The sequence below is a fragment of the Theobroma cacao genome, chromosome 9 (assembly GCF_053813885.1).
Source record: "Theobroma cacao isolate CCN51 chromosome 9, ASM5381388v1, whole genome shotgun sequence".
NCBI classification, from domain to species: Eukaryota; Viridiplantae; Streptophyta; class Magnoliopsida; order Malvales; family Malvaceae; genus Theobroma; species Theobroma cacao.
The window spans coordinates 2,702,183-2,716,320 of NC_142647.1; the positions used below are offsets into that span (position 1 = coordinate 2,702,183).

The 14,138-nt window shown below is 34.6% G+C and overlaps 2 protein-coding genes across 5 annotated transcripts; both read right to left on the reverse strand.

The window, feature by feature from the left end:
• Positions 1–245: 245 nt before the first annotated feature.
• On the reverse strand, positions 246–7,396 carry KEA6 (K+ efflux antiporter 6). 3 transcript variants are annotated; one of them, XM_007012202.3, is made up of 20 exons: positions 6,936–7,396; positions 6,305–6,351; positions 6,161–6,219; positions 5,890–5,968; positions 5,752–5,813; positions 5,592–5,667; positions 5,405–5,479; positions 4,904–4,975; positions 4,721–4,804; positions 4,244–4,312; positions 3,988–4,065; positions 3,805–3,893; positions 3,229–3,325; positions 3,045–3,098; positions 2,264–2,359; positions 1,570–1,758; positions 1,405–1,482; positions 1,213–1,257; positions 921–1,016; positions 246–846 (listed from the first exon to the last, which is right to left on the reverse strand). In XM_007012202.3, the coding sequence occupies exons 1-20, from the start codon at positions 7,204–7,206 to the stop codon at positions 763–765; spliced, it is 1,800 nt and encodes a 599-aa protein (XP_007012264.2). In that variant the 5' UTR covers positions 7,207–7,396; the 3' UTR covers positions 246–762. The 3 variants fall into 3 exon arrangements, with proteins under 3 accessions (XP_007012264.2, XP_088666150.1, XP_017983656.2); XM_088810024.1 differs by having other exon boundaries at positions 5,890–5,999; positions 6,936–7,029; XM_018128167.2 differs by lacking the exon at positions 4,721–4,804.
• Positions 7,397–8,725: 1,329 nt separating this feature from the next.
• On the reverse strand, positions 8,726–14,008 carry HDA2 (histone deacetylase 2). 2 transcript variants are annotated; one of them, XM_007012203.3, is made up of 13 exons: positions 13,745–13,990; positions 13,579–13,634; positions 13,350–13,467; positions 13,117–13,179; positions 12,722–12,790; positions 12,454–12,620; positions 12,257–12,321; positions 12,123–12,169; positions 11,886–11,930; positions 11,752–11,802; positions 11,180–11,266; positions 10,020–10,107; positions 8,726–9,233 (listed from the first exon to the last, which is right to left on the reverse strand). In XM_007012203.3, the coding sequence occupies exons 1-13, from the start codon at positions 13,985–13,987 to the stop codon at positions 9,133–9,135; spliced, it is 1,200 nt and encodes a 399-aa protein (XP_007012265.3). In that variant the 5' UTR covers positions 13,988–13,990; the 3' UTR covers positions 8,726–9,132. The 2 variants fall into 2 exon arrangements, 1 of the variants encoding a protein (XP_007012265.3); XR_016028562.1 differs by lacking the exon at positions 8,726–9,233 and having other exon boundaries at positions 11,180–11,286; positions 13,745–14,008.
• Positions 14,009–14,138: the final 130 nt, after the last annotated feature.

The window sequence follows — 14,138 nt, forward strand, 5'->3', positions numbered from 1 at the left end:
TACGCAAGCAAGCCACTAGTTTTTATGTTAAATAGTGTCTTTTGTAAAAAAAAAAAATCCATGACAACAAAAAGAAACAAACAGTCGAACACTAGACCTAATAATTGTTAGTACTACTATTTTTCTTTAGCACCATTATGGTTTTAGGTTTGAATTATTTTTTCTCTTCAACCTCATCACATGTTAAAACAAATGACGATGATGATAAGAAACCTTTTTCTTGCAATGACAAAATGTCCTTCGTGTTACAACCAAAATAACATTGGACTTTTCATTGGGGAATAAATAATCAGTTGATACAGAGCTAGAGTTCCAGATGGCTTTGTGCTCAATGTGAGAAACTTACATCCAACTATATTGTATGATACATTTAAAATCCCAAAACGTAGATTCAAAAAATAAAAATAAAAATAGTATGAGAAATATCAATTACAATAAATGTCTAATTAAACACCCGCAACTATGATTACATTAAAAACAAACAATTCAAATGGCTGTGAAGAATTATTACAAGGCATATTGCTTCATCTGTTAGTTCTTTTCAGTGGTTAGGTTACCTCATCCCCGTTGCTTTTTGAGGAGGCTCAAATCAATTTGTCGATCTATGTAGTAGGCCAAAAATAATCAGAAACAATTCTGGACGAGCTCTGTTCAAGAGATCATTCAGTAGTTTTCATCTGCGCTGTGGCAAAAGCTGACAAGGTTGAAAAATGCCTGTCAGGTAATAGAGATTTTTCTTCCCTGTTAGTTTACATGGTATAATTACGAATCATGAGATTCTTGGGCCATCAAAATAATGCGATGCTTTCCACTGTCAGAACGGAGGCTATCTGCTTTAATTCCAACCTGGAAAAGGTATTTATTTGAGTTACCTGTAGAAATTAGACATGAGCCCTCCAACACTTGAAACTAGTAATTACCTCAATGGAACTTTCTCTCTCCGGGGAGAACCATCGTAAGAGCACCCCAAGATGTAGTATGGCAGGTATTAGCTTGAACAGCAGAGGAGTTGTCACCTGTAGATATTATTAAGTAGACTCAGAAAGCTAAAAAGCCTATTACTACAAAAATAACCTACGACTGCATTTGCATACATTTATCGTTTTTCTCTTTCGTAACATCTTCCTATTTTTTTGCAAATTAAATTTCTTATCACCTCGCTTGACACAATTGAAGGAATACCATACAAATAATGCCACGCAACAATCGTACCAGGCTAAGTGCTGTTGTCCCAAGAAGTAGCAGGTACAGTTTCCCCTGTTATGGTCAAGATTTCAGTTACAAAGTAGATTATAATGCCCACAAACTATGTTTAATATCACAAACTTCCCTCAGAAAGGGATGTTTTATTTTTACCCATCTTGCCTAAGCAACAGTAAGATGAACTTGAATAGTAGCACTGACCTCGACGAGATGGAGATTAGAAGCACGGCTGAGAAGAACAAATGCAAATTCTCCTATCTGTGCCAGAGACATTCCAACCTGCACATGTAAAGCAACTCAAGTTACTCTAACTAGTGAAAACTTCAGATATATATACAATTGAGTACACATCAAATAAAATCTTACAAGCAATGAAGTCTTGTTGTTGTAGCCAAAACCCTTGACAACCAAGGCAATTATTATTGTTTTTATGGTGATAACCAATATAACAGATGCAAGTAAGATATCAACGTGGTTCCAGAGAAAATGAACATGGATCAGCATCCCAATACTGGCAAGGAAGAGAGCAGCGAAAAAATTGCGAATGGGTTCAATCTGCACAGCAAGATTAACTTCAATTGTGGGAATACTAGAAGGATAGACTGATAATACCATCCATTCTAAATGTCAGAAGCCCCAAAATAATTCAAAGGGAAAAAGAAGATAACTGTTTTGCACATTTTGAGTTAGTTCATAGTCCTGCTAATTATAAACCGATGTCATAGAAAACTAAGTCTGTTGCTTTAGTCCACAAAAATTACAGAGAACATGATCACATGTACAAGCACAAATCTCTCTTTCCCCTTCCCACGACTAATGTGAACGTTTGTCGAGAGGTGGGATGGAAGAAATCTAGGATTCTAGGATAAAGACCAAAACAGAAAAGTTGGAGAAAAACCACTTCTGTAAATGGTTGCTCATTCCTGACACCCACAAAATTTTAGATGACAGAAAAGATTACGACTTTGTTTATCTCATAAATATTGCAATGCGCCAGGCACACAAAACGTATACACTATCATGATAGAATGGAGTGTGTAAAGTAAAATGTAAACTTAACTTGTTCAAGTGTATGTTGGGCATGATCGGTTGTTGATATCATCACTCCAGCAGCAAATGAACCCAATTCTAAGCTGAGCCCCAGCTTGTCACTACACTGAAATTTACACAATCAATTAAATAAAAGTTCCAAAGCACAATTTGCAGATGTCTGACTGGCTTAAATTACTTTAACAAACAATTGAGATCAGCAACCGCATGATTTCTTTCCCCCTTTCCGTATCTTAAAGTAAAGACTTAAAAAGTAGTTGTGCATGTAATGTACCAGCAGAATTCCAATTCTCTATGGCATAATGCCTGAATCTAAAACATTATTCATAAGGCTTTTTCTTAAAGCAATTATCAAATCAAATACGTTCTAAAGCATACAAAGTGCAACATTGGTATGAGCGTAAAATTGAGTACTTCTACACTTTGAATCTCATCCAGATGCCAAAAAACTATGTCTCTGGTTAACATTACACACGCACGCGCACGGCGCACACACACACACACACACACACACACACACACACACATATATATATATATATATTTCTGCCAGGACAGTTGAGCATCAGTATTTAAACATCAGAAGGTTAGGCTTCATCACAAGCTCTGCGTGTCAGAGGTTCACATGTCAACAAATAGTATGGACAATGGTATAGTGAAAATTCTCAAAAGATAAAAGTAGCAGCATTATTATGAATCAAGGAGGTTTTTCAGTGGATATACAAAATAACAAGATGCTTGACAAAGTGAGAGTTAAAAGAAGGCAAATCAAGAAGAACCAAGAAACAAACCCAGGCAACAAGTAAGCAGAATGCCACGGATGCCAGTTGATAAAGTTCATTGGTCTGCACAGATAAGAGGTATAACACAAGTCATATCAAGACATGAATCTCACTCACGCATATGCATGTTTTCACAATCATACAGTGCAAAAAAATTCAGTATGTGATTATGTCCACAGAGGAAAATACATACCTGTGATGAAAGGCTTATCATCAGTTTAAGCAACCAAGGAAGGCAGGTACGGGACAATATTGACAAAACAGCCAAAAATGCAAGCAACGTGACCAACCTGGTTAATAGAATATTTAGTGTTAAAAAGTAACTCAATACTCCGCACCTAAAAATGCCAAAAAAGACCAGGAATGGAGAAAAAGATAAAGAGGAAAAACAAGAACTTATAGTCTTCATCGTAATCCAAGCCCCATTTCCACTTTTTATACCATCACAAACATAAGGCATCAAAACTTGATGAATCAAGACGATAATATCTTTGAATTCTGATCAAAATTATGGGTGCTTAAAGGATACATATTTGAACTGAACGATGATCTATCTTTCTAGTTTTAGGTGAAACTGTTCATGAATCTAACAAAGAGTGTGAGGAACCAAGCACTCAATGAAAAGCTAAGCCTAATCATTAATCACATATTTCCCCTTTTTATGGCATCTAAAAGACATGATAAGACCCATTGACATTTATCAACTAACACAGAGAACGAAAGAAAGATGAAACATGGAATGTGACACTTCTGCTATTTTTCCTCTTACAGTTTAGTCATCGATATTACTCCTTGAAAAACACCAGAAGTTCCACCAAGAACTGGAAGCAACGCAAATAGCAATCCCACAGCACAATCCTGCCAAGATAAAAACTTCTGAGGACACCAGAGTAATTGAAAAAGAAACAGGAATTCAAGAATAAGACAATGGGTGGGTTGAAGGAATCAATACCTGCAGAATAAGTGTGCCAATGGTGACTTGGCCATGAAGCATATTGGTAGAATTCTTCTCCATCAAAAATTTAAGCACCTGAAATTGTAAAATAAAAAGACAACATTAAAACCTCAAATACTAAAAAACAATAAAGGTCGATATAAAGGATGTGATGACTCGTGTGACGTGTATGCATATGTGTGCTTATCAGTAAGTGCAAGTATGAATGTGTAGGCGTGGTAGGCGTCTCTGCAAGATTAGCACTAAATTTTACCACAGCGGTTGAAGACATTGAAAGGAATACACCAACAAATACACCCTCTGAAAGTCTACCACCACATAACTGCAAACAGCACCCAATTAGAACTGCAGGATTCATAATTAGAAATGAGGTATAACATGTCTATAATAACAAGAGAGACAAGAAATATAACATGTTAGCACCAAAGCATGTAACCATATTCAGCAAAAGAAAATCATACCGACAAAAGCCAACTAAAAATTAGATTTGACGTCAAGAAGCAGGAAACATTTAGCTTTTGAACACCATAGCAGCAAAAGCCTCTTTATGATCCGATATGATGTGAAATGATGCTACATTACAACAGATATTTTTTTTTCCCTTTTAATTAATTTACATCCAGCGTGTGTAACCTCAGTAACCTCAAATTCACGTAAGGCGGTGAAATCACTTAATAAGGATTAATGAACCAACACCTACATAGACTATAGAAAAAATTATAAGACATACTGAAGCTGAAATTCCACAGAGGCACATAAATAGAATTATCTGGAGTAGCCCTCCTAGGACAGCAACTGCTCGTACAACTCGAAGCTTAAAATAAGATGGATGAAGTTAAGAGGCATGATATGAACAATGGTTTTAAGACCAGTATCAAAATAGAAAAAAATAGGTTCAGACACATAAGCCAACCTTTGCAATGGAGAACTCTAGGCCCAATGCAAAAAGAAGAAAAATCACACCAAATTGAGCTACTGTTTCAACCTGTAAAAACCAATTCACATGAAAAAGAAAAATAAAAGCTATTAAATTTATGACAGTAAGATACAGGAATACACCAATAAACATGGGATTCAAATGGCATAGCCTGCCATGCACTATGATCATAACTCTAGCAAATATATTGTAGGGAAATATCAGATTTCCAAGCCATCCACAAGAAAGACTAGACAATTTAATTTCAGTTGCTAACAATTGTACAACAGAGGGTAATCACATAATATTAATTACTGGCACTTAAAACCATCGCCTCTAGGTTCTACAACAATAACTTTTCATAATAAGGGCTCCCTGTGCCAAAAGAGTAAACTATAATATTATGATCAAGAAACCATCATTCAGAACAGTTACATGTGATTCAATAAATAAGCCATCAATGTTGAGAGTAAAATTGCAATGAAGTAAACAACATACTTGCACCATTTCACTGACAAAGCTAAAACCCCCAGGTCCAATGAGTGATCCTGCCAACAAATATCCAGTAATCACCTGTGAAATATGTCACAGTCAACCAATATATATGAAATTAGTACACCAAGACTCTCAGGTAGATCTTAACATTGAAGTCCAAAATTAGCTAAGCTTATCAATATAATCAGACCGGTTGTCCAGCACAAGCAAATGCAATGCCACCGCAAGTTGCAGACACGATGACAACTACCAAATCTGATATCAGTCTACATGGCATAAGCAAAAAAGCTCAGCTTATTAGTTGAATGTAAAAAGAAACTTCAATGAAACTGAAGATAATAAAAAGTTACCTTAAGTCAAGCTGTAAGACTGGAAATTTTGATTTAAAATTAGATATAATGAAGACATTGTCCTGCAAAAAACAACCCTCTCAGACTTGAAGTACGACTATATACTGCAACATGAAATTTAAAGTGAACCAATCTAACCTTTCGATCGATCAACATAGGTGTATCTTCTGCTCTGTTATCATTCTCTAGATTGAAAACATCATGAAGTTGAAATGATCTAAAAGGAGGTTGCAAAAGGGGTGAGAGACCTGCACGTTTCTAATTATTTACAAAGAAAATATGGTCTGGAAATAATTCGATTCTTTTATCATCATAAAAGAAACTTACATTCTTCTATTGAACAACAAAAGTAATTAGAACTCAAAAGCTACAATTTGACATCTACTAATTAATAAAGAGAAGCACATACTTTTCCTCTTTTGTATCATTTTTCTTCGTCTTAACCCTGGCTACAGTTTCCAAAACAGCCTGATCAACAAACAAATGTAAAATAAATTAGGCTCAGCAAGTTATTCAAACTGAAAAGATAATCAAAAGAACTAGTACCACCAACCTGCTGTTCTGCTACACTGTTGTTGAAACTTCCAGCATCATCATTTACTGTCAGCAATAGTAAAAGAAAATGATGATAAAAGATCGGAATTAGTATATTCTTTGGATTTATACTCTTGTGGAGGATAAGGAAAAAATAACAGCCTAAGACTCCAAAATAAGAATTCAAGCCAAACATTTTTGGAAGCCTTTAAAAACTTGATTTTTTTTTCCTTCAACGTTGAATTATCCACAGCAACTATTCAAAAATCCAAAGAACACATCTGAGTATGCCTTAGTATGAAGTATCAGATCCCATGAAGTTTTGCAGTACGGCAAGGTTTAACAAATTTAAGCTAGAATAATTAACACTTAATTAAAAAGCTAAAACTAGCAAATCTAGTTTTAAAGAATTTAGACAAATGAACTCTCATTAAATCTTTAAGATCTTATAAAACATGCAATGAAACAGAGATCATAGCCCGATAATAGATCCTGCTAGAAACAGAAAAAATTAATTGCTATAATTATACAAAGAACTAGCATAAACAAGTATAATTAAGTTGAATATGTTATTTAGTAAGGTTTTGATTCCTGGATTTAAGGTCTAAACCCTAATCTAAGAAAAATCAGATAGAGAGAAAGGACAGTACCTTCGTTTTGTTCGTTCTCGGTGAACTCCTTCTCCAGAGCTCGATCGATGATGGCGGCAAAGGTGCCGTCCTTCGGTTTAGTTATAGAGGAGGCATTAGAGACGGTGGCGTTCGAGTCGTCGTCTAAGCGATCCGACTCAATGAGTTGTTGTTGCTGAGCGAGTGAAAACGAAGCCAAGCAAAAAAGAGTAAAGAAGAAGAAAGCAATAAGCTCATAGGAGGAGGAGGAGACTGATCTTCTCAACATTTGGAACGACGCCCCCGGCGACATGTTACGAGCCTCTGCTTTTTGCTGCTGATGCAACTAGAGAACGAGAGAGTAACTGTCTTCGGCGCAAGTTGGGGCCAGAGAGAGGAAATGATGAGAGAGGTTGAAAGGGACAGGCAATGAAAATTTTGGAAGGATAGATGCGCGACGGTAGATGTAAAAGAGAGAAAAAAAGGAGACTGAAAATAAACGGGAGAGAAGGCGAGAGTGCTGAATAGCAGTACGGCAGAAGAGTTCTTGGGAGTCAACTTGTCGTCATCATTAATTAAGATTTAACAAAGATTAGGATACACTTATTGTCTTCGCAATTTTCTTTTATTTTATTTTCGTTTCTTGGGAGGACCAAGATTTCAAACTGTTTTTCTTATTAAAGCTTAGACATGGATAATAATTTTTTAAATAATTTAATGAAATTTAATTTTAATAATTGTTCATTAATAAAAGCCTAAACTCATTACGAAGGGAGGTTAGCTATAGAGGCGTAGATCTCATGAAAGTAGGACGGCCTCCCATTAGGCAGGAGAACAAGAGAGCAAAATTATTTTTATTTTTTGTTTCTTTTTAATCAAAAAAATTTATAGATATAATATTTACAAAAATCTCTTAAATTATTTTTAAAAATTCATACAAACCTTTATTCTCTTATTCGTTCAATCAAATTATTCTACCTTTATTTTGAATTAAGTAAATTTTATATTTTTATTTTGAGATAAATAAATCTTAATATTAATGATTGAATTAATCAAAATATTATTTTTTATTTTATATAACGTGATATATTAATATATTATAATTAATAATTATATAATATATTGATATATCGTTATTAATAATAACATGTTAATTTAATATGATAATATAACTATTAACATTCTTCATTTTTCACGTTCACATCAAATCATGATAAATAATACTTTAATTAATAATAATTAATTAATTATTATTTATAAAAATTTATGTAATTTAAAATCAAAATATAAAAATTTGATCAAATATAATAAAAATATAAAAAATTTTAAATTTTTTTGAATAATTTAAAATTTTATTCAAGCAGTATACTAAATATATATTTATATTATTTTTATAGTTATTTTCAAGCTACTAAATAAATAAATTTGTCAGTAACAATCTTGGAAAAGCATTGTTTTTGTTGATTTGCCCACTAAAGAGAAACCTCCCAACAGAAAATTTGGATTTGCCAACGTACCTTGAACTAAGCTTTTGCCATTTATATTTGACCATTTAACAAGTTACTATTATCCCATTAAGTTAAATTTATTTTAATTTTGATGAAACTTTTAAGCAAAAAAATCCGAAATGAATGAAGCAGTTCCGATCTGACGGCATATCCAATGCAGCAATAAAACATCGGCCCGACCTACATTCTGGAGTAGAGATCTCGTCTCGCTTGTCTGTTGGAGTCTAGACACAGGTCGATAAACGGCCAGATCGCAGCAGGCAAATGGACCGACCGCCCACTAAAATGAGCTTATATTACATTTTCTTTGTAAATATTACAAGCTTTTACATATCAAATAAGTTTCTTCATTTATCACTTGTTCAGTTAATCCTAAGGGACAAGGAAGACAAGTAGGGGGCAAAGCTAATCCCATGCAAAATTATAAACATTACAACCTTCTATAATCTTAACCAATCTTTGGGTCATAGCCGTTAATATTAGACACAACCGCAAGGTTAACTACTTGCGCGAAGAACTACCAAGACATACTCAAGCTCCTATGTGCATTTTTGCTACATAAAACTCACACTTCTGTCTCCTAATTTTCTCACCCTTGTTGCTTGCTTACTCAGAAGGATGACGTCCAGTCACAAACTCGTTTCATTTTTGTGCAAGGAACCCAGCATTCATGCCTTGAAATTCTTCAGGGGAACTGGACTGTTATAGTAGTAAAGGGGACCTTATGTCATTTATCTTCTTCGTTGGCGACTTGTTATATCTATCAATCCTTTCCTTGATAGGTTTATTATGGAATCTGCTATGACTCTGGCACTCGATTTCATATAGCCACCTGAAACAGGAAAAAGCGAAATGGAAGTTTGTTAGGATGGATTCTCCAGGAAGCTCAAACAAATTCTACCATGTGTCCTCTATGCATCATCTCAGGTTGTGGATATCTCAGGACGTCAGCAATCTCAAACCTAGCTTCATTCCACATTCTTGTTGATAGACAATGGAAAATAAATAAACAATTCTTTCTACTTTTTTTGCAGTTTGTTCCCTTCTAAAACAAAGGGTAAGCAGGAGAACTACATCTTGGCAGCTGAAAAAAGGACCAACATCAATTACCAAGCGAAATTATTATTATTTCATACTAAACCTAAAGAGGGCTGAGGTTCAAGGCTAGTTGGCTTCTGTGCACATACACATGGAGGAAAAAGAAATTGTCAATCACAGAAAAAGCAGCATCTTTTGCCTTTGCAAGGCATATTGAGGCCATCTATTTTCCCATCCGGTACAGGAATGAGTAATTATTAGGGACCGATATTTTTCTTTAATTAGTGATTTTCTTCTTGCCATGCATCCAAGAAGATGAAATCCTAGAATAACTCATATCTAGAAACATGAGTTATAGAATATGTACTGAAGAGGAACATGATCAACAAGCTCACAAGACCAGGCAGAGGATCAGAATCAAAAGATGGTCCTTGGCTGAAGAGAATCAAGTTTGCCCAAAACACAGATAAGTTATAGACTGTAGAAAAGTAAGTCTCAAACCTTTTTCTAGTGTGCATGCAGATACATGTATTTGTTGTCTGTATACAAGCATAAACATAAAGCTTCATAGACACTGTACCTGAAGTGACCATGACAAGAGGGATACTTCTCTCCCGAGCAAACCTGAAGACCTTCTCATCTCTTTGGACTACCCCATCTGGCATAACCTGAACAAGCAAACCAATAGCCATAAGTCAGAACACAATAATATTAATTATGCAAAGATGCACTATCTAACAACCAAATATATTTTAAAAACAAAAATGTTAAGTATATTTCATTGAATGCCCTAAAAATTGAAAGGGCATATAAATGAACCGTCTTAAACACCTCTTTTGGTTGTATTTGTCTCCAACTTCTTAACATTTTGTCTGTATCCTTTTTCTATATACCATTTCATCCATTAGCTGCATGCACATATATTCAGGAATGTGCCAACCAGCCATAAAGAACTGCATCCCCAATGTCTTACAGGTTTTTCTATAGTTACCCAACAGTTAAGATCTACAAAATTATAGATGTAGCTTTCTATTCCATGCATCCTTAAATCTATGTTAACATTGCTTTTAATTGCACTCTTGTCAGTCCACCTTGGCTGAAGAAGAAAATCAATACTAGATTCAAATATTAATAACAGTTGTTTCAGTAGGAATGTTATGGTATCAATTTCTAATTACTTCAACATTTCTCTCTTAAGATTTATACGATAATCTTACAAATCCTCGTTGCTACAGTTCTGCTGCAACTTTGATTCAGAAATAGTTATTGAACTGAAAACATGACGCACAATAAATGAAGGCTTTTCTTTCACAGCTCAATGTAAAAAGAAAGGACATTTTCTTCTGCTTCTAATGGTCTGAAGATGCATCCTCACCAATGCAGCTCTCGGTTCAGTTTAACTATAAGCTGGCAAGTGAAGCTTTGCAGAGGTCACAGGGCGAGTAATACAAAATTTTTATAAATCAGCATAACCATGTTCGTAGATAATATGAGGTAAAATTTACACAGATATGTTCCTTCCACCAAATTCCTTCTTTCTATATGATATTTTAGGCTGCTTTCTCAGCCTATCATCAGAAGGACAATTCTCTACGAAAAGTTAAGCTGAGTTGCCAAATCAGAGCCAATTCATAGAGTGCAGTAAGGATCTCATTTACTTCTTGCAAAAGAAGAAAAAGTACTGGACAAATCGAATAAAAAACACAAAAATTAAGAATATAGATCCAATGACGAATTTACCTTTAACCCACCAAGTGGATCTCCATCAAGGATATCGGTGCCCGCATTGTAAACAATCAACTCAGGGGCAAAATTACGCCTAGCTTCCTAACATTTACAACCAATAACTACAGTGTGTAATAGCTTTAGAAGGAACTTTTTACTAGACTATTTATTAAATAAAATTAGTTAAATATAAAAAATAATTAAAAAGAAAGAGGCAATGAAAAGAGACAAAAACACAAAGCAAGAGATGAAGTACAAGTTCGCAAAAATGCTGATGAAATCATGGATGCATGCGAAGTATCATGCATTGTGATAACAATAAATAAAAGAATAGATGAAGAGACACATTAAAAGTAGTAAATGCATTTCAAAAAGTATGACCCTCAAGGGGAAAATGATGGAAAGTTAAACTAAAAAACTTGTGAACTATCATATAAAATGGGACGAATTGCTGGAGAAAAAACATCAGGGAATGATATAAAAGTGTCACCAGATCAATTAACAGCATATGTGAGCATCAGAATTGAGAAGAGAAGGTCCAACACAAAACAAGACCTGAAGCAGGTTAAGGATAGCTGAATCTATACCTCAAGCGCTTTATCTAATTCCTTCAAGTACTTATCTGTTGTTGTCCCACTCTGTTGACATACAGGAAAATTAAATCAGCTAAAGACCCAGCCAGCAATAAACTAACTTCATCAATAAGATGACAGAGGCCCACCACTATTTCAACCTTCTGCGTGATATAATTCCTTGCTTCCATATCCTGATTAAGGGTTTAAAGAAAGAAAAATACAACCAGAAAGTGAGGAAAACGAACAGCATTGATTGAAGCCAAAACTTACTGCATATACTAAAATTAACAGTTACAAGTAGGAAACAAAATATAGTTTAGGAAGAGGCTGTACACAGATGAAGTTAGAGAAGATATAGTACAAATTTACATAGCAACACTTACAAATGGGTATATTTCAGGGTTGTACATATCCAGAATATATACACGCCCTGTCAGTTTAAAGATGAATACACGATCATTTAAATTTCAAAAGAGCATCAAATTAAAGCACCATTAGGGAAAATAAGCATCCATACCATCATTTGCAAAATCCGTTTCATGACCATTTCCTTGATGTGCATCTAGATCAATTATCATCACCCTGAAAAAATATTGCAAAATACAAGGAAAATAGCCCATTCTTAGAAGGTGATTGTCAACTGAGGAGTTGTGATTTGGATGCAACAAGTTGCAAGGGCTGCATTTATTACTTTTAAGCTTCAAGTTTTATTACCTTGATATATCTAACCGAACAAAAGCAAAATGAATGCAAAGAGAAATGTCCGCATATGCACAAAATCCACCTCCCCTTCCACTAGAACAATGATGAAACCCTCCCCCAACATTGATAGCCCATCCTTGATCCTTTGCAAGCTTTGCCGCCAAAATAGTTCCACCCACCTGTAGTAATATAATCAGATTAATCCTAGTCCAAAGAAAACTCAAACTCCATTCTGAAAAAAAAATTATGTAATTAGCTCCAAGACAGATAATGACTTCACCTGCTTGCGGAAGGGAGAAAGAACTTTCATCTGAACCAAAAAATTGGGCAATATTGCTATTGGAGGAACCTACACAACACACTACTTTGAATCAATCAAGAAGAATAGTAACATCATACGAAACTACTAAATCCTCAGCCAAGACCATCAAACAATAACAGACACAGCCAGTAAAATTTAAATGGGCATAAAAAGACATTCCCTGAAAACAAATTCATAAAAGATAAACCAAGTCATCATGCCCATGCTATTTTTCTTAATAATCCCATTTTTAAGCAGCATCATACAAACAAACTTGATAATTGCAACAAAATAAATAAACTCCAAGAAAGCAAAAATTAACTGCGTACAAGAACAAACGAAATGATTGCAGAAGGAAATACTAAAAAGTATACCTCAGCTATCATGGCAACATTCATACTGCTCTTCAAGCTATTCAGGTATGCTTCCATATGCACCTTTTCAAAGATTATCAAAAAAATTAAGCATAACGAATACTGGTTACAGCACCTACTTCAGACAGATATCAAATTAACTAAAATTTGTCCAGCCTATTTTTATTATTTTACCTCAATATATGTCCAGCCTCAATGAATATAAACATAGAGAGGGGCAAAATTATAATTACCACAAGCAGATCATCTCTTGAAGCTTCCTGTGGCTCAACAATAGAATTTTTCTGCAGGTGACCTTCAGAAATGAGGAACCGGCATACTCGGCCCCATTTTGAAGAATCAAATGGATGCCTACATCAATTTCAAATAACTAACTCATTCTTAAAACTAACTGAATAACGAGAAAAAAGAAACATATCAAATACTTCAAAGAAATGAAAATTCAAATTCAAATTATCTTACAGTTTCTCAATTCCAAGGAAACTGATATCGTAGTAAGACGAGTAGATAATCGGAACCTGTTTTTTTTTTTTTTTTTTGTTAAGTTAGAGTTCAGTAATTCGAGTTAGCAAAGAAAAATAGGCAATAATAGAATTTTTTTTTTAATTATTGGCAAAAGGTATAGTACCTTGGAAGGAATTACGTGGAAATAGAGCTTGCTAGAGTTAATTCGTTTACGGCGGAGAGTTTCGGCATCGGCTTTGGAAGCGGAAGAAGACCAAGACGAAGACATTGAGAGGGAGCAAATACAGCGATACAAAATAAATGGAGTGGCAAATATAAAAAACAAATATAACGTTGATTTGCACATATTCCTAGTTGACTCGGCGATCTTTGGTATGACTCGGATCTTCATATGAGAGAAAAGCATAAGTCAATGCGTTGGTCTCAAGCTTTTAAAATTCGATTCCACGATAGGTGGCAAGCCGTAGCGTAAAGTAGAGGCGCTTGGAATAAAGAAAAGCATTTTTTCTTTTTTTTGCTAAATGGTTTGGATAAAGATGACATAGCAGTATATTAAC